The sequence below is a fragment of the Pyrus communis genome, chromosome 7 (genome assembly GCF_963583255.1).
Source record: "Pyrus communis chromosome 7, drPyrComm1.1, whole genome shotgun sequence".
NCBI classification, from domain to species: Eukaryota; Viridiplantae; Streptophyta; class Magnoliopsida; order Rosales; family Rosaceae; genus Pyrus; species Pyrus communis.
Genome location: NC_084809.1, coordinates 17367337 through 17390333, shown reverse-complemented (window position 1 = coordinate 17390333; position 22997 = coordinate 17367337). Strand labels below are relative to the sequence as shown.

Genomic DNA, 22997 nt, shown 5'->3' with positions numbered 1-22997 from the left:
ATTTCACATAGCAAAATAATAATTGCGTAATGAATGAAACGTGTATATATATATATATATATTTATTGTATATGATTCATATGTTTGTCAATATATATGTATATACATATATATACATATATGTATATACATACATACATACATATATGTTTGTCAATATATATGTATATACATATATATATATACATACATACATATTTATGTATATATATATATATATATATATATATATATCGGAAGGAAAATATAAATATAAGGGGTTCATGCATCATAGGGAATGTTTTCATACTTCGCGGACGTTTCAAATATCTTACTTTATTTTAAGCGTATCTGATTAACAAAAAACATATAAAAGCCTTTGAATTTTGTAGACGAAAGCCTCCTCCTATGCTTCAGTTCCTTAACTTCTGGCAAGAGCGTGTTGATAATGTATTGTAGGCCTAATTGACTGAACAATTATAAGGAATAGAGAGGGGGTGGGCAACGACAATAAGAAAGAGAAGAGAGATATTTAATTGTGAGGTGTGTGTTTTATTTCACCCCATTGTGCTTTTAATAGTATTATGATAGGTTAAATCTTTACCCTAATATGATTACAACTCTATTAGCATAAAATATCTACTAAAGGGAATATTCAAATATATCTCTAGATATACTAGGATTTACACAATTACATTCCTATTCTATATATGACTGCAACAATAGACTAATTTTGTAGATGATATTTGTCAACCATGTGATGTGCCACAAATAATAAATAAGAACGTTAATGAACACTTTAATAATCCAATTATCGACAACTGCGTCATATCGTTTACATCGTTTACAAAATATAGTTTAAATTGATAATCTTCCTAACATCACCCTATGTAATATTTGCTACATCATTTTGCTGATATGGCACATTCCTATTGGTTCAAATCTTTAAATTGAAAGTACTTTTAACAAAAATAACTTGAAAAAGAATTGAAAAGGAGCAAAAAGAATAAAGGAAACGGCTTATTTTGGACACGAAGAAACGGTCCTTTTAGCCCGATCTGTTGCAGTAGCTCCATCAGACAAGCAAATTGAGAAGAAGACGACGAAGGAGGTAAAGGGCAAAAGAGAGAGAAGAAATGGGTTGGATCGGTGAGAGCGTGGACTCCATCAAATCCCTTCAGATCCGGCAGGTCCTCACCCAGGCCATCAGTCTCGGTTCGTCAACCCTTAAACCCTCGCTCTCACTCGCCAATTTTCTCGTTTTGGGTCTTATCAGTCGGTATTCATACTTTCTTTTATCTGCTTGGTGATGAGAAAATGTGGGTCGCAATCAAAATGTGATGTTTCCAACGTTTACCTCTTATTTGTTTTGTCTTCTGGGGTTTAGGTGAGTAAAGCGTGACACTTTACCGAGATTATTCATAATTAAATGGTATTTACTTAATAATCAATTGTGGGAATGCAGTATTTGTGGGTTTTATTGATTACCCGATGCCAATTGTGTAGAAATTTTGCCAATTATTTTGTGGTTTTTTCTATTCTTTTCTATTAATTTTTGTGTCTAAATTTTTATGACTTAGTAGCTTATATCCGAAATTCTTCTTCCGTTATTTCAATTGGATTTTGGAAGAGTGATCAGTTGTTATCGTTTCATTACTTTTCAGCAAATGCATTACTGGGGTTTTTATTTTTGTGATTTCTGTTTCAGGTATGATTGTTACATCTGCGCTTATAATATGGAAGGCTTTAATGTGTGTCACCGGCAGTGAGTCTCCTGTAGTTGTTGTTTTGTCTGGAAGTATGGAACCTGGTTTCAAGAGGGTGAGCTAGTATAATGCTTAATGTTTCAATGCTTTGCTACCATAATATATTTTTATCATGGTAGTTTTATCACGCCTTCTGATTTTTTATGTCTAGTTATTAGTTTAGTACTTTTGTAATTGATTTATATGTTGAGCAACTCTTATCATTAAAAGGGTTGTGCATGTTGGTGGTGTACTATATTAAAAGTAGGGAGAACAAAATTTCTTCTTTCTCTTATTTTATTGTACCTATCTTTGAGGAAGCTATCGATGGTACTCCTCTTCATTGTACCTGGATTCATCTTTTTCGCGATGTGTTTTACCAATCTATATCTATATTACTTATGTTACCACTTATTTGTTTGCGTAGCTAAAGATAAGAACTGATACGCATTGCAGGGGGACATTTTATTCTTGCACATGAGTAAAGAACCCATTCGTGCAGGAGAAATTGTTGTTTTTAATATTGATGTAAGTTCCTTTGATTGTTTTTGTTTTTATTTTTGCCTCACTCTGTTTTATTATAATTACAGCTTTTTATGCCTAGTTATTCTCATGCTTGTTTGAGCATTCATTCTGATTTCTTTCCTCGCTATATTGACTCATTGCCATTTCATTTTGGGACTTAATTTTGTTGTCGAGGTGCAATAATGATAGAGAATAGACTATTAAGGTTCTACTTCACAATGAATTTTGATGTTGTTCTGCCTCATCTGTTTATGAATGACGATGACTTTCCAAATACTCACATCCTTTTCATTCAAATAAAACACTAAAAATCCATCATCTGGCATGTAAACCATCTGCTGCTTGTTTTCCAGTTTTGTTAACATGCACTAAACTTTAGTTTTTGAACTTTGCTTATGCAACAAGAAAAGTTAGCATGTAAAAACCAAGGTTCTAAAACACGCTAGGCATTAGTCAAGTGGTGGGCTGGAGCCTAGGTGCTAGGTAGGGTCTAGGCGGATTTAAGTAAACTTATTATATATTGTCTAATTAAGTGTGTTTATATTTTAAAAAAAATACATACTTGTATTAGGATACTTAGGATACATAAATTGAAAAATAGAATGACATATAAATTAGAAAGTATTAGAGCATATTGAAAACATGGGGAACCAGAATATACTGAGTGTTCATTCAATTATTCAACAAGTCTCTTACAATTTATTAAAAAAATTAAATGCAAAATGAAAGTTATCTATTTTTTGTCTAAGTGACAGTCGCGACCTAATTGGGTGCCTAGGTGGGTGTAGGCGGGCTAGAAGCACTTTCTATATTTTTAAATGCCTAGGGATTAATCAGAGCGGTGGCCGGTCATCTAGGGCCTAGGCAGGGTGATGGTCAGCAGCCTAGCGCCTAAGAAAGGTCTAGATGGCGGTAGGCTGGGATTTTTAGAAAAGTGGTAAAAACATAACATTGCAGCTATGGAGTTCTGAGGGCCCGTGAGAGCTTTAAGTATTTGTATAAGGGGCAGAAAATTTTCAATTTTGGTCACAAGCGCAAATTTTGGAATTTTCTTTTTTTAAACAATTTTGATCCCAACATTTTAACTGTGAATATTGCAGTTTTCTCTTCCATTTGTTTGTAAGTACATGTATGTATATCACTAACACAATTTCTTATTGTTTCTTAAGCATGTGTGTTATTAATTAACCTAAGATAGAAAACAATGGAGTTTCTCTATTTAATGGTATTGTTTTCCCCTTTTTCAAGAAGCAAATACTAATATGTTCTACTTTTCTCTGTCTATTTTCTTCAGGGCCGTGAAATTCCAATTGTCCATCGCGTCATTAAGGTAAGGGATACACTTTTTGACATTGCTAAATCATGTTGACTTTTGGATTTTGAAATAAGAGGTGTCGTACGTTTGAGTTCGTGAATGGAATAATGAATTTAGCTGAAAATATAGAACTCGAATTAAATTTTGAGGACTTGGTTTAGGCATTTTCTTCTTACATTTTATTTATCTACATCACAAGGAAACATTTTTTACAATCAAAAGCATCAAAATTAAACTAACAGATCAGGCTATTGCTTTGCCACATTGTAGTTTAAATGATAGCCATAATATCAGTCTTTTCATTTCATACACCTTGGACCTAATTACCTTCGTTGAAGATTATTCTATAAGAAGTTGAGATTTTCTGCAAAAGGGCCAACCAAATAACAAGCAAGGTTCACATACACACCTGATGTAGATTTAGTTTATTAGATGCTTCCAGATCAACCCCCCTTGTTTTTCCCACAATCAGCTGACTACAGCCATCTGCAGTCCTGTGAACAGTGCTGATCAATGGTTTTTGCAGGTTCATGAACGAAAAGATACAGGAGAAGTTGATGTCCTAACAAAAGGTGCCAATTTCTTGAATATATGTAAATACTTGTTATGTGTGATGTAATCCTTGAAAGCCTTGATGCATAAATCTCGTTGAAGATGCATCACAATTCATATTGTTTTTAACCTCAGTTCTTCTGCTGTTTCAAAATATGTTGTCTTTTATGTGTGTTGCTGCACTTCTTTTTTACTCAAATGTTCACCGTCTATATTGTTGTTTCCTCAGGAGATAACAATTATGGGGATGACAGGCTTCTGTATGCTCAGGGTCAGCTGTGGCTACAACGGCATCATATCATGGGCAGAGCTGTAGGGTAAGAACTTTTTGCCTCCGTTTTATGGAACATGGGTAAACTATCATATTTTGCAGCTGGAAGTCATAGTCTCGAAGCTTAATTGCTTCGTTCACTGTTTTCACAATAAACCATACCAGTTCTTTTTTCCCCTACTTAAAAGGAAAATAGAAGTCAAGTGATTATCATTTTCATGCTGATCCCAATTTTATTCAATTTGTCATCATTTTCAGGTTTTTACCTTATGTTGGCTGGGTGACAATTATCATGACTGAAAAACCTATTATTAAGGTTTGTTTCTCCTCCGAAAATGGTCTTATTAAACATGCAGACACACGAATGATGTTATTTAATTTACGAACTAATCCTTTCTGTTTCTTTGTTCAGTATATTCTAATTGGCGCGTTGGGGTTGCTTGTTATAACATCAAAGGACTAAATGAAGTAAACTCCGGGGGTCTTGAATCTGCTAAATTTCTTAATTGTATGAGACCATTTTACCTGATAGATTACAGCAGAATAGTTGGTTAATGTTATTAACATCTATTTTAAGTTTCTCCTTTCCTGAACTAAAACTTGGCTTTGCGTAATTTTTCGGTAAAATTGTAGAGTCATTAAGTGATGATACTAATCCACAATGGTTAAAGACGTGCAATTTTAGTAATATCACATGACGGTGTTCCAATTTTCCAGTCTATTTTATAACGTATACAATGCTATCAAGTATCCACTTGTCCTCCAACCTGAAATGGAATAGGTACCAGCAATCTGATAAGCTTTTTCATATCTTGAAAAATGATTTTTGCGCACCTTTTTATCCTTTTGCACGTCTATGTGTTATTTTTGTCATTGATTCTCCTCGCATGATACTTCTTTTATGCAACGAAGATATGTGAAAATGGATGGACGATGACAAAGTTGTTGGTGCTTAGGAGTCTTTAGAGTGTGTTTTGGCAAATTGTTAAGAGACTATTCCTTAACCATGTACCACGGTATTAGAATAGTCTTCTTCGAGGACCATGACACGGTTCCTGAGCTCATCATAAATAAATATCCTCAAGTGCCTTTTTTTTTTCTTTATTTTTTTTTTTATTATTTTATTATTATTTTTTTATTTTTTGTCGTCTTAATCTCCTGCATAATCACCATTTGTATAAGAAATTAGTTCCTCATTTCCTCCCTTCTTATAGGACAACTCAAGAATAATTGTACCTTTCAAATACCTCAGCACCATTTTTACTACCTGTAAATAAAGTTCGGTAGGACTTTCCATCTATCTGTTGGTCACTATGAACATCATATCAAGTCGAGTGGCAGTCAAGTACATTAGACCTCCCACAATCTGTTTATAAAGAGTGCTGGCTATTCTTACTCAATCTTCATCTTTTACAAGCTTGAAATCAAGAACAATGGGATTGTGAACTAGATTGCATTAGTCCATATTGAACCTCTCCAACACCTCTTGAGCATATTTCTTCTAACTGATAAAGATGCCATGCATGTAAACAAGAAAATTTTGTATCAAATGAAACAAGAACACGTGTACAAAGTACATTTGTATTGATTTGAATTTGTAGGTTACAATCTCTGTTTACAATTTTCCTCTGATTCAGTCTTCAAATTTGATGTAGATATGTAGGTTGTCGATTCAAGGGTTGCAATAACTTGATCTTGGACGAACAATTGAACAATTGCTTCAAGTTTTGAGCTTGAAACAATGCGTGGATGGTCTTCACCTCAGGTTTAGGGCTACGGCATGTTGATGTAGAATTTCGTTGATTCAAGGGTCTTGATGACTTGATCTTGAAACAAACGTCGTTGCAAGTTTTGAGCTTGCAACAAAGTCTTGAAGGAATCGGCACAAATGCTTGTTGATTCTTCAAGGGAGTGCTTCGGCCTTGGTTGTGCGTTCTTTGAAGAGAGTTTTGGCAGCATATTAGTCTTCAAAGATTTGGCAAAGGTTCTCCTTTTGTGAGAATTTCGGCCTTGAATGTAGAAATTGTTGACCTTATGCTTGTCTTGGGACCTTGTATTTATAGACTTCCTAAAGCTTGCCCTTAGATGGATTTGGCTTTGATTTGTGTCTTGATTCGTCCATGGGAGAATTTAGGCATGTTTTGTGTCTTAATTTTAGCCGCTTTCCCTTGCTTGGCCGAATTATAGGGCTTTTTTATTATTTCTTGAATGAAACATTTCTTCAAGGGCCATTGAGGTGTATTTCTTGAATTGAAATCATGAATTTCATCAACGGCCATTGAGGCGTATTTGTTGGACGAAACATTTCTTCAAGGGCTGTTGAGGCTTGGTCTTGAATGAAATGAAAATTTTGTTCAAGGGCTGTAGAGGCTTAATCTTGAATGAAATGGAAATTTTCTTCAAGGACTGTAGAGGCTTGATCTTGAATTAAACGAAATTTTTCTTCAAGGGCCGTAGAGGCTTGATCTTGAATGAAATGAAACTTTTTCTTCAAGGGCCATAGAGGCTTGATCTTGAAAGAAATTAAATTCTTCCTTCAAAGGCCTTAGAGGTTTGATCTTGAAAGACGTGAAATTTTTCTTCAAGGGTCGTAAAGGCTTGATCTTGAATAAAAATGAAATTTCTTCAAGGGCCGTAGTGGCTTGATCTTGAATGAAAATTTTGAAAATGGATAAATCAGCACGTACTTATTGTGCGTATTGATTTTCCATAATTTTGACAAAGTACATTTGGTGTATTTTGGATTTTTCCTTGTGGGCTGTAGGAAAAAAATGATTTTCCTTCGTTAGGTAGGAATCTCCTTCAATTTTGGTAATAAGGGTGACTTCCTTCAAAGTGTTGGAAAGCTTTGGTGATTTCCTTCAAGGTTTTGGAAAGCTTGGGTGCTTGTCCTTGGGTAAGTAGGATTTGCAGTTTATTTTTCCTTTTTCCTTTTTCCTTTTCATTTTTTCAGCCAAAGAGGGTGTTTCCCTTTTGGTTTAGGAAACTTGAAGGCTTGTCCTTGCTTTGGGAAACAAGTCATCTAACTTGCATGCCAAGTTTGAGGTCGATTTCTCTTCTGGAAAACTCTGTAAAAATATGGAAAATGTAGCTTTATCTCTTATCTTTTCAGGCATATATCGCACAGCACTAGGAAAAATCGGGAAAGTCTTCAACTCGTCATTTTCCCACAGTTATGCAGTTTTAACAAGAAAACAACTTCTGCAGGAATAACTTTGAAAACTGGAATGTTTGGTTTTAGGGAAAATTATGAAATTTGGTCACAACAATTATCAACCTCTTAGCTTCCTTCTCCGATTGGCCTTGCATCAAAACTCCTCCGGAAAGTCGAATTATCACCAAAAACGTCCTACTTGCACAGATTGGCTGAAACTTGCCATTTTTTGCTTGGAATTTGCTTCCTTCTTTTGGTTGGAATTTGCTTCCTTGTTTTGATTTTCCTTTTGCTATTTGGTATGTACTCTCCCTTATAGTATTAGGAAGCTTTTGACCCCCATTTATAGGACAATTAGGTGTGTATTGTTTTCACAATTCCTTGTCGTGCATTGTCTTTGCTGCTGTGCCTTGTTTGATGCTGTTGTTGCTGCCGTGGGCTGCTTGCTTGGAGCTTGTTGCAGTGCACCACTTTTTACCGTGTGGTGCTACACTGTATAGTGCCTTTTGGTCACAGTTTTCCCTTAGTGGTGACATTGTTGTGCAATGCAAGAAATTGCTTGCGTAATCACTGCGGGGTTGCATAGTGCGATTGCGTAGCATTTTGGTTTTCTTTGCTACTATAGCATGCTTTAAAGGACCGTCTTGTAGCTGCCCTCTTTGCATGCTTCTCAAGCTTTTGTGGCTGATTTCTTTTCGTCGTTGTGACTTTGTCATCGTTCCTTCAATGCTCACGAGGTTTGTCTCGCATGTCTTTTGCTTTAATGAAGCAATCTTTTTTTTTTTTGTTACTATCCCACCTTATGCTTATATTGCCTTTTCTTTTTTTTTTTTTTTTTTTTGTTGCAGCCATGGTATTTTTCAATTGCTTTAAGAGCAACACCATCCTATTCTTGTGGAGGAAGGCGATTTGCAAGATAGGGGAATGAAGTTGAAACTTTATGCACCATTGACTGAACCTAAGGCACTTGTTCTTCCTGCAAAAGACAATTCGATACGTATCAAGTCATGGTATTTTGACGTATATTGGGAGGTGATGGATTTTGGTTGTCCAAATACGAAGAAGAAGGTGTGCACGTCAAAGATTCTTATTTTGAATCCTTCGCACCATGTTCGTGACAATCCACCGGCATTGTTTGAGCTTCTTGGCAATCGCATCCGTAGCGGAGCTGTGACTTAAAATTGCACCTTGTCGACTACCGGAGAAGCTGTCATTGTTTTTTGCTCATTTTGTAATACGACTTTGTAGCCGAATTCCTCCTTTAAAGAAATAAAGTATTCACATTCTTGAATTTGCTTTTTATTCTTCAAAGTGTTTGTGTTTTTGTTGATGATGTGACTGTACTTGAAGTTTTGAAGTTTCAAGTTGCTTACACACACTCGGTTGAGGAGGGATCAAGTCATGACATAATTCAAAGGAATGATGGATTGCTGATGGTGATTTTGGTTTTTGTTTTACCATACACAGTTTATGCTCCTACGGGCCAAGAGCGTTAGGTGTCGCCCTTTAAGCTCATGCGAACAAGGAGCATTCGATGTTGCCTTTTAAGCTCGTGCGAACAAGGAACATTGGGTGTCACCTTTTAAGCTCGTGCGAAAAGAAGCATTGTGTCATGGGTAGTTTAGGCTCATGCAATCGCGAAGCATTGGATGTCACCTTTTAAGCTTGTGCAAACAAGGAGTATTGGGTGTCGCCTTTTAAGCTCGTAGGAACAAAGAGCATTGTGCGGTGTGCAGTTTAGGCTCGTGCAGGTGAGGAGCATTGTGTTGTGTGTAGTTTAGGCTCATGCAAGCGAGGAGCTTTGTGTGTTGCCTTTTAAGCTTGTTTGAAAAATGAGCATTGTTTGTTTGGTTTTGGGGTAGTAACACTTCAAGAATCTACCATTAATTGGGCCGATCTTTAAGCTGTCTTCCGCCATGATTAAGTAGATGTTGTTGGTGTAGACTTCTTGTATTACGTAAGGTCCATCCCACTTTGATGTGAACTTGCTTTTTGTCTTGTGAGTTGTGATGATAGGCCTTCATAATGCCAAGACAAGATCTCCAGTTTGGAAAAAACCTTAGGCAGACCGTCTTGTTGAATGCCTTGGATAGCCGTGCTTGGTAGCATTCCAAGTGTTGTTGAGCTTCGAGCCTTTTTTCATCGAGTGCTTCCAACTCTTGAAGTCGTAGCTTTGCATTTTCCTCTTCAGTCAAGCCTTCTTGTATAGTCATCCTTCATGAAGGGATTTGACTTTCGAGTGGCAGAACAGCCTCCACGCCATATACGAGAGAATAAGGCGTAGCTTGGGTAGGAGTCCTATGTGTCGTTCGATATGCCCAAAGTGCTTCGCTTATTCTTTCGTGCCAATCTCTCTTTGTTCAGCGGATCACCTTCTTTAGGACGTTGCACAATGTTTTGTTGAATGCTTCTGCAAGACATACCATATCAGTGGATGATATGCTCCTTGAAGATGATGTAGCGAGGCACACCATATCGATGGATGATACGCTCCTTGATGAAATAGACGACAATTTCCTTCTTGACTTCCCTTTGGGGTACGACTACAACCCACTTAGAAAAGTAATCCATTACGGCTAGGATGTAGGCTTTTTCTGCAAATGACTTTTATGTTATTGGTCTCACAACGTCCAATCCCCATGCATCAAATGGCCATGAAGCAACCGTATGGTGTAATGGCTCTGGCGGTTAATGTATGAAGTTGGCGTGGAATTGGCAGGCTTGGCACATTTTGGCGTATTCCAGGCAATCCTTCACCATGCTTGGCCAGTAGTAGCCCATTCTTTTGAGCTGGAAGTGTAGCTTTGGTTCGGACTGATGCACCCTGTATACGCCTAAGTGTGCTTCTTCCATGGCTTGATTGGCTTCTTCCTCACCTAGGCATCTCAGAAGTACTCCTTCAGAAGAGCGTTGATAGAGTGTTTCTTTGTAGTAGAGGAAGCGAGGTGCTCGTCGACGTATTTAAGAACGATGTCTAGGATCGTGCGAAAGTTTTCCGTGCACTAAGTAATCAATCAACGGCTATCTCCACTCCTTAGTGTCGACTGGAAGTATTGAGATGATATTTGTATCATCTAGTAGTATTTTGGTGACGAGTGGGATCACCAATATTTCTATCATCTAGTAGTATTGAGAGCGTTTACCATTTCATTTTCTTTTCTTGGCACATGTTCTAGTGTCACGGCCTCAAATTTTTGTAGGAATTGAGTTGCTAGCCAGAAGTATGGGACAATATCATCTTTCCTCACTTCATATTCAGTGAAGAGTTTATTGATTATGAGCTTGGAGTCGCCATATACTTCTAGCATTGTGATTTCCGTGTCAATCACCATTTGGAGTCCAATGATAAGCGCTTGGTACTCAGCGACGTTGTTGGAGCATAGCTCACTTAGTCGGAAGGAATAAGGTAGTACTTGTCTTTGTGACAACATGAATACTACTCCTTACCCCGCTCCGTCCGTTCGTGCGAATCCGTCGAAAAACATTGTCCATGTCAGGAATATGTCGACGTAGAACATCTCCTCGTCAAGCAAGTCATCTGAGATTTTCCAATCGGCTAGGATTGGATGATCAGCAAGGAAGTCTGCTAGTGCTTATCCCTTGATGGCTTTAGTTGGGACGTAGATGATCTCATACTGATTGAGAAGCAACGCCCATTTATAGATGAATAGTTGAGCTCAACTCTAGTAAGAGTTCTACTTAGGTAGTAGAGTGCTATTTCCTTTTGGGCTTCATTTTCTTATGCCAAGAGTGTTCCAATGAAACCCTCTTGTGTGGAAATATATAGAATGAGCGGTTTTCCAAGCACGGGTGCTCCTAAGACAGGTGGGTTTGCCAGGTACCTATTTATGCTTTCGAAGGCGTTGCGGTAGACATCATCCTATATGAGTGGAGTATCTTTCTTCATGAGTCGACTGAAGGGTTGACAACGTCCAGCAAGGTTAGAGATAAAGCGCCTAATGAAGGCTAGCCGTCCTTGTGGACTTTTCAGCTCGTGTAGATTCCTTGGCTCGGGCATGCTTTGAATGGCCTTAATCTTTGATTGGTCCACTTCAATGCCACGGTGCTTGACAGTGAAGCTAAGGAACTTCCCAGAAGTGATGCCAAATGCACACTTTAATGGGTTTATTTTAAGGTTGTAGTGTTGTAGATTGTCAAACATCATTCATAAATCCTTCAAGTGATCAGATCTCTTCTTGTTCTTGACAACCACGTCATCTACATAACATTCTACATTTTTATATAGCATGTTATTAAAGATCTTCTGCATTACGCGTTGATATGTAGCTCCAGCATTTTTCAAGCCAAATGACATTACCTTGTAGCAGTAGATACCTTTCGAAGTGAGAAAGGCTATTAATTCCTTGTCTTCGAGAGTTATGCAGATTTGATTATATCCAGAAGAGCCATTCATGAATGACAGTGCCTTGTGGCCAGTGGTTGCGCCCACCAAGATTTCAATGATTGGTAAGGGAAAGTCATCATTTGGGCAAACTTCGCTGAGGTCGCGGAAATCTATGCAAACACGTATTTGTCCAGATTTCTTAAGGACAATGACGATGTTGGAGATCCATTTAGGGTATTGCACCTTTTGAATGAAGCCTGCTTCAATTAGCTTGTCAATCTCGATCTCAATTTGTGGGATGAACTCGGATCGATAGCGTCTTTAAGTTTGCTTTATCTGTCACGTTCCAGGCTTGACTGCAAGATGATGCATGACGATGGTAGAGTCAAGGCCGAACATTTCTTTGTAGGTCCAAGCAAAGATTTCTTTGTACCCCAAGTGCAGTTGCTAGTACTGCTCGATCTCGTCCACACTTAGTAGTGCACTTATGAAGATAGGTTTCGATTCCTCGCTTATGCCTAAGTTGAGCTCCTTGAGATCATCAATTGTGGTTTGCTCCCCATCCTTAAGCTGTGGTGGCGTAGCCATGACATCCTCTTCGGGGATTTCGTCTTCTTTGTCTTCTTGGATCGTGATATGGAAGACGTCTTGGACCTCCTCTTCAGTATCATTCCCTTGGGCCTGTTGGCGTGAAAATTGGCCAGTGTGGATGATGGTGCGCCTTTTTACCTTCAATTGTCCTTCTATGTCAACCTCCAAGGTTGCTTGGTGTTTCATCCTTGAAGGAATCAAGCTTCGAACGTTGTCTTTTCCTCTAGATCGTCGAGCTTTTCTTCATTTGGCATTGTCTTCCTCTTTCGAGAAGGCTTCTTGGTTTCTTCAAGTCTTTCCAAAGTCGTCCGTCATGGAAAAGAGCTAGTTGTATTGCTTTGCTTCTTAGGTTTTGACAACCTTTCGAAAACAGGGCTTTGGGGTGTTGACGTGTTAAGCCATTTGAAGACAGAAGTTTGGTCTTGACCATCAATGCGATCAAGTGCTGAAATTCTGGGTTTTGAACAATTTAGCCCATCGAAGACTGACGTTCGAGGGCGGGTTTAGGCTCATCTTGATCTTATTCAACATTTATGCTGATGTGTTAAGCGCTACCGCTTTTTGTTAATCTTGAAATCTTTACGAGCGTATTTGGTGTGAAGCCAAGTCCAACTTTGTTGTTGTTAACTTTGTAACCAGGCTCCTTCAACACCTTTTGAGTCTTGATGAGGTCACGTTCTTTGTTGTTGATGGTGTTTGCGTTCTTCTTTGCAAGATTTGAAGATCAGGCGAAATTGTACTTAGCCTTTGACATGAGTTTGTAGGTGTTTGGGTCAAAACCTTCTTCGATCCTCTTGGTTGGAAGAGAGCTTGGTTTTGCCCCCTTTGGCAGGGGTTTTACGAAACCTTGTGGTTGTTTTTAAACTTTAGTGTTGCCTTGCTGTGTCAGAGGTAAAACTATATTTGTCTTGAGCAGCTTTACATCATCATTCTGCAGTTGTGTGTTGGCTTTGCTTGTTTAAGTTTAGAATGGGGATTACCCATTCTTTCTTCTTGACATGGAGATGTATTGGAAGACGGGTGTGTTTAATCCTTTTAAAGGCGTCACACTCCCTTTGGTTGTTGTAGGTTTGGCAGGCTCATCATCGTCTTTGCTCGAAGATGGCACGGCTTCTGCTTCTTGCTTCTTGGGCATAACTTGCCACTGCTGCTTCTTGGGTGCGGTTTGGCTGTGGATTTGATCTCTTTTGGAAAAACTTCAGGCACCATGTCTTCATCAATGTAAAACTTGGCATCCGCGAAGTGTGATTTGGCTTCGGTGAATGGCTTGGTGTCGCCTTGTATCACCTTTACTCATTCTCGGTAGAATTTTAAGCATTGGTGGATGGTGGATGGCACCACTCCATTCTCAAGGATCCAAGGCCTTCTTAAGAGCAAGCTGTAAGAAGTTTTTGCATTAATTACATAGAATAGTGTGCTTGACTTGAGTTCGCCAATGGTTATCTCAACTCGGATCATACCCATTACTCTGTGTCCTCTTTGTTTAAAACCTTGGATCAGGAAGCAGCTTCAAGATAGTTCATCCACCTTGATGCCTTGTGGTCATTGTTGACTTTAGCATAATGTTTATGGCTGATCCACCATCCATGAGCATGCAGTTGATTTTGTTCTCTCTCACATACCCAAAGACGAAGAGATGATGGTTGTGAGGCTTTGACCTTAGCAGCAAGTCTTCGTCAGTGAAGTTGATTACATCATGGGCGGCACAGCATATGGCATATTCATGTGGCCGAAGCTTCAAGTCTTCGCCTTTGCTTTCTTGCACCTTGTGGTTGTCGGGACTTGCCAAAACTACTACTAGTGCTCTTCGCATCTCCTTAGGCAATCACAGCGCCTCCTCGATGCTAAAGTGTGTCGACAAGCTTTCTTTGGGTGTGAGGGTCTTCTCTTCCTCAACGGTGATAACTTTGTCTTTTAAGGGCTTTTCTATTTCTATTTCAACCATGTAACAGGCAACGGTAGTGCACTGGTGGAAGAAATCCTTCGGGAAGTACTTATGCAAGGAGACAGGAATACGTGGCTCTTGCTATTCCCCAGCTTATGTTGGCTTGGAAGTTCTTGCGCTCATTTTGGGCTTCCTATTGTTACGATGACAGTGCTTTCTCCGTTGCTCCACATTTGGTTGTGTGGCTTGTGGTCTTGGCTTGCTTATCTTTTTGTAGGTCACCAACATCCACCCTTCTTCATCGTCGGTAGGTGCATATTAGTCGTTTGCCCCCAATGATGGTTGTACAAAAGTTGTCGTGCAACTTGAGCATGGACGGGAATGGGCATGCATCATTTGGAGAGACATGAGATCGAAGGATCCAAACACAATCGTAGTAGTGTGAGTTATGGCCATGTCTTTAAGGTCAAGCTCAATTTGCCCTTGATGTGCTAGCTTCATGAGCTCCTTGAGGATGTAGCATTTGCCAACCGGATGACTCACGATACGATGGTATTTGTAGTACCTAGGATTGCTAAAGAGATTCATCTATTAGGGGCACTTACATTCAGGCAGCTGGATTACTTTATTCTCCAACAGGTCGTCTAGCATTGAAGCCACGTCAGAGTCCGGAAAAGGTTATGTCTTCTGCTCCAGTTCCCTCAAGATGTTTTTTTACCTATCTTGGGTGCGAGAAGGCTCACCTCTTTTTATCTCATTTGCTTTGTTCTTGGAGGAGCTCTTGACAGGTGCAAAGAAGGTCTCGATCGGGGTAGCGTTGACGGTAAAATTTCATTGACGGTTTTCTTCCCAGTCTTGTCCACCTTTGAAGCAAACACCTTGTCCTTCTTGAAGTCGATGATCAGGTCCTCTTTCCTATGATTGGCAATGCTCAGCTCGATGTCGTCGGATCGAGTTGCCAACTCCTCAAACGTTCTCGATTTTATGCCTTGGAGGATGTAATGTAACCCCCAGGGCATGCCTTGAACACACATCTCAATGACGGAGTTTTCAGAAAGTAGATCTTTGTAATCCAAACTTCATGAACACCATCTGTTGATGTAGTCGACGATAGGTTTGTCCTTCCACTGCTTTGTACTTGTCAGTTCCAACATGCTTATGGTGTGACGAGTATTGTAGAAGTGGTTGAGGAATTCCGTTTGAAGCTAATCCCAACTGTTGATAGATTTGGGCTCGAGGTCGGTTTACCAGTCAAAGACGTTACCTTTCAGCAAGCGTACAAATTGCTTGACGAGGTAGTCTCCCTTCATCCCAGCGTTGTTGCAAGTGTCGATGAAATAGGCAATATGTTGTTTGGGATTTTCCCTTTCCATCGAATTGCATGAATTTTGGTGGCTGATAACACTTTGGAATCCTCAAGGCGTCAATCTTCTTAGAGTAAGGCTTTGAATACAACAAGGAGTCATGTGAGCTCTCTTCATACTTCACCTTGATAGTGCTAGTGATCATCTCCTACAGCTACTGAATAGAAAGAGATCCTATGAGCGTCATTGCTTGGTCCAGCTTCTCCTTGGCTTTTTCTATAAGAGGCTCCTCATATTCATCAGTTTCCTTCTTTTGTGGGTCAACCTTTGGGTTATGGTTAACTTTTTCGTCATGCTGCGCCTCCAGTTGGTTGACGAGTGTGGCAATTTGCAGGTCTTTTTTCTCCACGGTCCTTATTAGCCTTGCAATTGTTTCATTCATTTGAGCCAGTTGCTCCTCGATGAAAGTCGCACCAGTAGTCATGATTTGCATGGCTACAAGATACGAGCTGCTGCTTGAGTTGGCATCAAAAATTAAGGACTCAGAGTACCTCATCGGGCTTTCTTCCCTTGGCGCCATTAGTGAGGCCAAGGTGTTCACGGGCTCGTGCCTCGGGTGTTTTTGCTCCTTCGGCAAGGTTGATGTAAGAGTGGAGGGCACGACAGAGAGAGCTCTTGCCTTGCTTCGCGTTGTAACGCCCAAAGTGCCACCACTTTCGGCAAGGATGTTCTTGTGTTTCGTGTTGGTTGCGGGAATAGCTTGATCATTTCTTGATGCCATTTGTGCTTCCTATGGATTTGAAGACCGAGATGAGAGGCAGAGAGGTCCCACTAGGCATGCCAAATTTGTAAACAGGAAAATTCTGTATCGAATGAAACAAGAACACGTGTACAAAGTAGATTTGTATTGATTTGAATTTGTAGGTTGCAATCTTTGTTTACAATTTTCCTCTGATTCAATCTACAAATTTGATGTAGATCCATAGGTTGTCAATCCAATGGTCATGATAACTTGATCTCGGACGAACAATTGAACGATTGCTTCAAGTTTTGAGCTTGAAACAATGTGTGGATGGTCTTCACCATAGGTTTAAGGTTGCGGCAAAGGTGATGTTGATGTAGAATTTTGTTGATTCAAGGGTCTTGGCAACTTGATCTTGAAACAAACGTTGTTACAAGTTTTGAGTTTGCAACAAAGTCTTGAAGGAATCGGCATAAGTGCTTGTTGATTCTTCAAGGGAAAGCTTCGGCTTTGGTTGTGCGTTCTTTGAAGAGAGTTTTGGCACTGTATTAGTCTTCAAAAATTTGGCAGAAGTTCTCCTTTTGTGTGAATTTCGGCCTTGATTATAGAAATTGTTGACCTTATGCTTGTCTCTCAAAGCTAGCCTTTTGATGGATTTGACTTTGATTTGTGTCTTGATTCGTCCGTGGGAGAATTTAGCCATGTTTTGTGTCTTAATTTTAGCCACTTTCCCTTGCAGGCCGAATTATAGGGCTTTCTTGCCTATTTTGTGAGCAATCTTCAATTCTTGCTTGTTTTGTGAAGATGCTTTAGCTTTCTTTCCAGTTTTGAGAGCAATTTGGGCCCCTTGCCGATTTTAAAGGATTTCTTCCCCCTTTTGCCGAATTTTAGGGAAGTTTTGAGTTTCCTTTGTTGGATTTGTGTTATATGTCATTGATGACTTGTTCATTTGTGATGAGCCATATACCATATGGAGCTTTGTGATGCATTATTTGCATGCAACAAAATTTATACGTCTGCAATGCAATCTTTGCATCACATCAATGACAAGAAAGTATCTCATTTTTCCAAGATCAATCGTATCAAACTCAACCATCATGGATCATTGGAACTCATTAAACATTTTTTCATCATTTCCAGTAAATATGATATCATCAACATAGAGACAAGCAATTAAAATTTACCTCAGGATCTTTTAAATGACGACAACAAAGGCATTCAAAAATTGAGATCAATGAGTGATCAATAGCATGGATGAACAATGCCTTTATAAACAAGCTTTTCCCTATTTATGAACAATTTATACTTTCATGCGGATACTCATGTTTAATTTTTAAGGATTCTTTACACGATCTTTTTTATTTTTTATTTTTTTTACGTGTATTGAATTGAGAATGACAGTAATGACTTACCTTTCAAAACTCAAGGGTTGTGTTTAATGTGACCTCATGAAAAGTTGATAATAAATCTCTTACTCTTTTTAACTTTTCTTTTTTTTAGATATTCTATTTAGTTACAAACTCAAGCTTCAAAACTCTATGCGTAACGATATTAAATACGGAAAAATCTTATTTTCCTTTGTTCTCGCTAATAATTTGTTGTCTCAGTAGGAATTGGATCATCTCCTGAGCAAAAGCTCGGGATCATCCTAGCCCTATAACAATCTAACGGCTACAAACAAGAGACTCTTTTAAAAGTTATAATAATTGTAACTGTTGGATCTCCAACGGCTACAAAAGGAAACTCCTTTAAAAGTTACAATAATTATAACCGTTGTATCAAAATTCAACGATCTCTATTAGTGGGTTAGGAGGATTCCAAGCGTTTGTTGAGAGGATCCAATTCGGTCCCAGTAATCAATCACCTAAAACGTGTACTTGAGCAGTCCACGCACCCTTTCCCTGGACCCGCGCGCTTTACCATCACGGTCCACGAGCACAACACAGATGAAAAACCAACCTAGAGAAACACCTGAACCCCCAGGAGGGCCAAAACCCACCGTTCTCCCCCCCCCCCCCAGAGAGTCCCGGCCAACTCTAATCACTTAACCAAATGTCCTCTCCCTCAAATCCCAATGCTAAAACCTCCTATCTCTCTCTCTCGATTTTATCCAAGCCTTCTGTTAATTTGATTTGATTAGAGGGAATATACGATTCATTGATGGAGTTTGCGTTTCTGGGTTTTTGCTTTTGCACACGGGCATTGAAGCTCCTCTCGGGTGGGTGCCGAAAACCTTCGATTTCAGCAAATGGGTATGTTCCAGTTTCTGAAAATTTGAACAATATATGATAAAGTCTGCGATTTCTGGTTCTTTTGGGCGTTCATATTTCTGGGTTCTTCGAATTTTGAATTGGTTTTCGATTCATAATGGTTTGTGTAGAATGCCGATGTCGATGGATGGGTGTGCATTAATCTTGGGAAAGTCCTGAAACATGCTCTCTCTGCGAACCAGTCGCAGATTCTGTAATACCGCCATTGCCACAACCTCGAATGATTTCCGTGCAGCCGTGTCCAATCGAGTTTTGAATACGAAACCATTAGAAGAGCCTGCCCTGGTTAAGCTTAAAGCCGAGAGAGACCCCGAAAAACTGTTTCATTTGTTTAAGGCGAACGCGCACAATAGACTTGTCATTGAGAACCGCTTTGCATTTGAAGACACTGTGTCTCGTCTTGCTGGAGCTTGCCGGTTTGATTACATTGAACATTTGCTTGAGCATCAGAAGAGTCTTCCACAAGGTCGGCGGGAAGGGTTTATTATGAGGATTATAACGTTGTATGGTAAGGCTGGGATGACTAAGCATGCTATTGATAGTTTTTGTGATATGCATTTGTATGGTTGTTCTAGGACTGTTAAATCTTTCAATGCTGCACTCAAGGTTCTGACTCAAACCCGTGATTTAGGAGCTGTTGAGGCATTTCTGAGGGAGATTCCAGAGAAGTTTGACATTGAAGTGGATATATATTCGGTGAATATTGTTATCAAGGCTTTTTGCGAAATGGGTATTTTGGTTAAAGCATATCTGATCATGGTACATATGGAGAAGTTGGGAATAAAACCAGACGTCTTTACATACACAACACTGATGTCAGCATTTTATAAGGACAACCAGTGGGAAATTGGTAATGGTTTATGGAATCTTATGATACTGAAGGGGTGTTTGCCTAATCTTGCGACTTTCAATGTTAGAATCCAGTTTCTGGTACATAGGAGACGAGCCTGGGAAGCTAATAGATTGATGGGTTTGATGCAGAATATTGAGATGACACCTGATGAGGTTACATATAATTTGGTCATCAAAGGTTTTTGTCAGGCAGGGTATCTTGAAATGGCCAAAAGGGTGTATTCTGCTCTACATGCAAAGGGATACAACCCTAATGTCAAAATATATCAGACTATGATTCATTATCTTTGTAAAGGAAGGGATTTTGATTTGGCGTATACTATGTGTAAAGATTGCATGCAAAAGAACTGGTTTCCGAATGTGGATACCATTCATACATTGCTTGAAGGCCTAAAGAAGGCAAACCAGCTTGGTAAGGCTAAGGCAATCATGATGTTGGTTCAAAAAAGGGTGCCTCCATTTTCATCAAAACAATTGGGTGCTTTGCAAACCATACTGACCAAGAGTTGAAATAAGATTAAGGACTAGAAAACTGAAATGCGGTTGATTATGTAACTGCACGGCTCAACAAGGGGCCAAGGGCTAGTGTTCTTTTTCACCTACTCATTTGTAAATCTGCAGAGCAATTGACATGAATTTTGTTTATTTATACAAAAAGGCCATCCTGGTTCCTCAATAATTGTATTGCCACCTCAGTTGAATGGAGCTTTGAACGGGACAGCTGTCACCCAAAATTGTTGTAAGTTCATTGTTCATTGTGCAATGGTTCTCCTATAATGCTGCAGTTAGCCCTTTTTGTAAATTCTTGGGTAATTAGCTTCTATGATTTTGATTGTTTATACAATGCTTGCATGGGTAATTTGAAATATTTAAATTTTGGAAGAAATAAATACTTTAATAATTAAAATTACATATATCATCAGATGCCGTTGATTAAATTGAGGCCTTATAACTTATGCAGCTTCGAAGTAACACATAAGGATATAAGATTGCCGTGAATAATTTATTTAGTTATGTGCTTAACATTAGTATCATAACTAGAATCCTTGGTGGTTTGAACTACTAGCCTCTGGAAAATTTTAAATGTTGTTCTTATGTCCCAAACTTGCCACATCTTCTCGGCCATTTTCTCAAGCTCTTAATTAACGGCAAGATCAGAAACATATAGGGTTTATAGATAATCCAGTTTCTCATTCTCATGCCATCTGTACCGATAGGTAATAGGGTAATAGGTACGTGATTCATGTATATGATAATCACACACTAATGAAAAAAATGCTAGATCAAATGTTGCTTAGCCATTTATGGACATCCGCATACTGATTTAAATGTTGTGTATGTTTACGTTGAAATAAATCTGCATATCCTTGTTAGCAATTTCGATGCATGGTTTTCATAGTGTGAGTTCACCTTACGGCTAGTGTTTGCCTTTACATGTTTCTTTTCTTTTCTTGGACCGATAGCGTTTGGCTTAACTTGAGTACAACATGTTTGCAACACCGATATTTCCCTAAGCCCTCTTGGTCCTGTATATATTTCTTGTTAGATGGAACGAAACCTGGACTGTGACAAGGTCTAGATTCAATTCCAGGATAAGATATGAAGAAAATATATTTTGATTCAGTTTCAGTAATTACTTAAAATTTAGTTGATGTGTAGGGTATTCTAAGATTTGTAAAACAAAGAAATGTAATAGGGAGTGATTTTGTTTAAACCCAAAGTTTACTCTCTAAAGCACTATTTTCGAAACAGAGTTTGAAATGTGATTTTACCCTTTTAAAATAATTAACACAAATGTGAACAAAAACCCTTTTTCTCTTCCTTCCCTGCTGTAGAAGGTCATTGCCATGTACGGATCTGGCACCTGGACATCACCCAAAAACATTTAAAGGTCAATTGAAATTCCATGAGAACCCTTTACTATAGTGCACATTGTATAATGTGGATTAGCTGGACATGAAATATGACTTGTGTAGTTTGCATAATGTATAACAGATATACGGTGAATCTCAACCCAAGAGTGCTTTGTTAATCTCATTACGCTTGGGTGGAAAGTGAGTGCGTGTTTATTTTTTTCAGTGGAGGGGTGGAGGAACCTGATGAAGCATGAATGGTTCCAAAAAGATTTTGAAAATCTTTTTATAAAAAGATTTTGAAAAAGGGTGGAGGAACCCTTTTTCTCATTACGCTTTCTGTTGTTGTGTGTATGTCTTTGATTGAGTGGGTCATTAATTGAGGATTTGTGTTACATGTGTAACAGTTATTCAGCAGCGAAGTGATTGGTAGATGAGTTTTTCATATTCTGGGTAGAGTGAGTCTCGGCAGGAGGCAAGGCAGGCTGGGAGTCGATTCATTACACTTGATTTGGTGCATTCAGAGGGGAAAAGATGGAAGTTGAAAGTCTAAAGAAGGTGAGGAGTTGCTGCATCATGAGTCAGAGCTTGTCCTTCCTAAGTTATTATGCGCATACGCAGCTTCTCATGAAATCGCAGATCTTTCTTCATCTCTTGGAATTTGAGAGTCGGAGAATATTGTTTGATTGCACTGCAGTTTCAGATAGTTTGAACATTAAACTCCCTCCGACAGGTGAGAATGCGCTGCTATTGACTGCTCCCTATTCTTATGAATTCTAGCGCTTGGTCTGGAAGTTGAGTAGAAATTTGATAACTACTCACCGATGTAACACGGGCTGCACCCCGTTTCTTTAGTGCCATTCAATTCAATTCAATTCAATTCAATTGTTCTAAAAAAACTACTGATATCCGACTATTGAGAACGTGATACGAAAACATTATTTTCATTGGAGACAATTTATACATCTGAGCTTTTTCCTCACTTGATCTATGTTTTGCGAGCAAGCCAGTGACGAATTATTTGACTTGTAGAGAAAGGTTTGTATCAAAATATCACACTGAATTCTCCCCATCCAAAAAATTTCTATTTATATCCTCTTCTGTTTGGTTCGTGGAATGAATTCTTTGAGAATGTAGTTCCTAATTTCCTATACATATTTTCAGACAACTGATCAAAAAGCAATGCTTGTTGAGTGTAGGGCTAGGCACGAGCCGGGGACAACATATTTTAACACAGAAACCGGACCTAACCCGGCCTGGTTGAAATGAGTCGATTCGGGTCGGGTCCACAGGTTGTTTGATTTTTATTTATTTTTTTATTATTTTATGTGATGATTGACTAGGCACCTGAAGATGCTTGGGGAGGTATTCAGCGCTGGTTACAAGCATCCACAATCTCCCCTTGGCAAACGACTCAGAGCCTCCTTGATTTCCAAATCGTAGTAGGGATCGTACAGATCGTTGTATCGAAGCCCTAAATTTTCATTACCAATTTAGTATAGTTCAAATCTAATACAATCAAATCGGTCTATACATACATATATACATATAGAGAGAGAAAGAAATTAGGGTTTGTGAAAGAGGAAGTGTACTGTAATGGCGGAGGCGTTGGGA

General features: G+C 38.9%; 2 protein-coding genes across 3 annotated transcripts; both read left to right on the top strand.

Annotated features, from left to right (window-relative positions):
• Positions 1–993: 993 nt before the first annotated feature.
• Positions 994–4966, top strand: LOC137739866 (uncharacterized). Its single transcript, XM_068479595.1, has 8 exons — positions 994–1194; positions 1688–1800; positions 2181–2252; positions 3544–3579; positions 4091–4136; positions 4346–4433; positions 4646–4703; positions 4800–4966. Exons 1-8 carry the CDS (start codon positions 1116–1118, stop codon positions 4848–4850), a joined length of 543 nt encoding a protein of 180 aa, XP_068335696.1. The 5' UTR covers positions 994–1115; the 3' UTR covers positions 4851–4966.
• A 13455-nt stretch (positions 4967–18421) lies between these two features.
• On the top strand, positions 18422–21543 carry LOC137740882 (pentatricopeptide repeat-containing protein At1g80150, mitochondrial-like). 2 transcript variants are annotated; one of them, XM_068480687.1, is made up of 3 exons: positions 18422–18660; positions 18789–19186; positions 19310–21543. In XM_068480687.1, exons 2-3 carry the CDS (start codon positions 18841–18843, stop codon positions 20038–20040), a joined length of 1077 nt encoding a protein of 358 aa, XP_068336788.1. In that variant the 5' UTR covers positions 18422–18660; positions 18789–18840; the 3' UTR covers positions 20041–21543. The 2 variants fall into 2 exon arrangements, with proteins under 2 accessions (XP_068336788.1, XP_068336787.1); XM_068480686.1 differs by having other exon boundaries at positions 18789–21541.
• The last annotated feature ends 1454 nt before the right edge of the window (positions 21544–22997 follow it).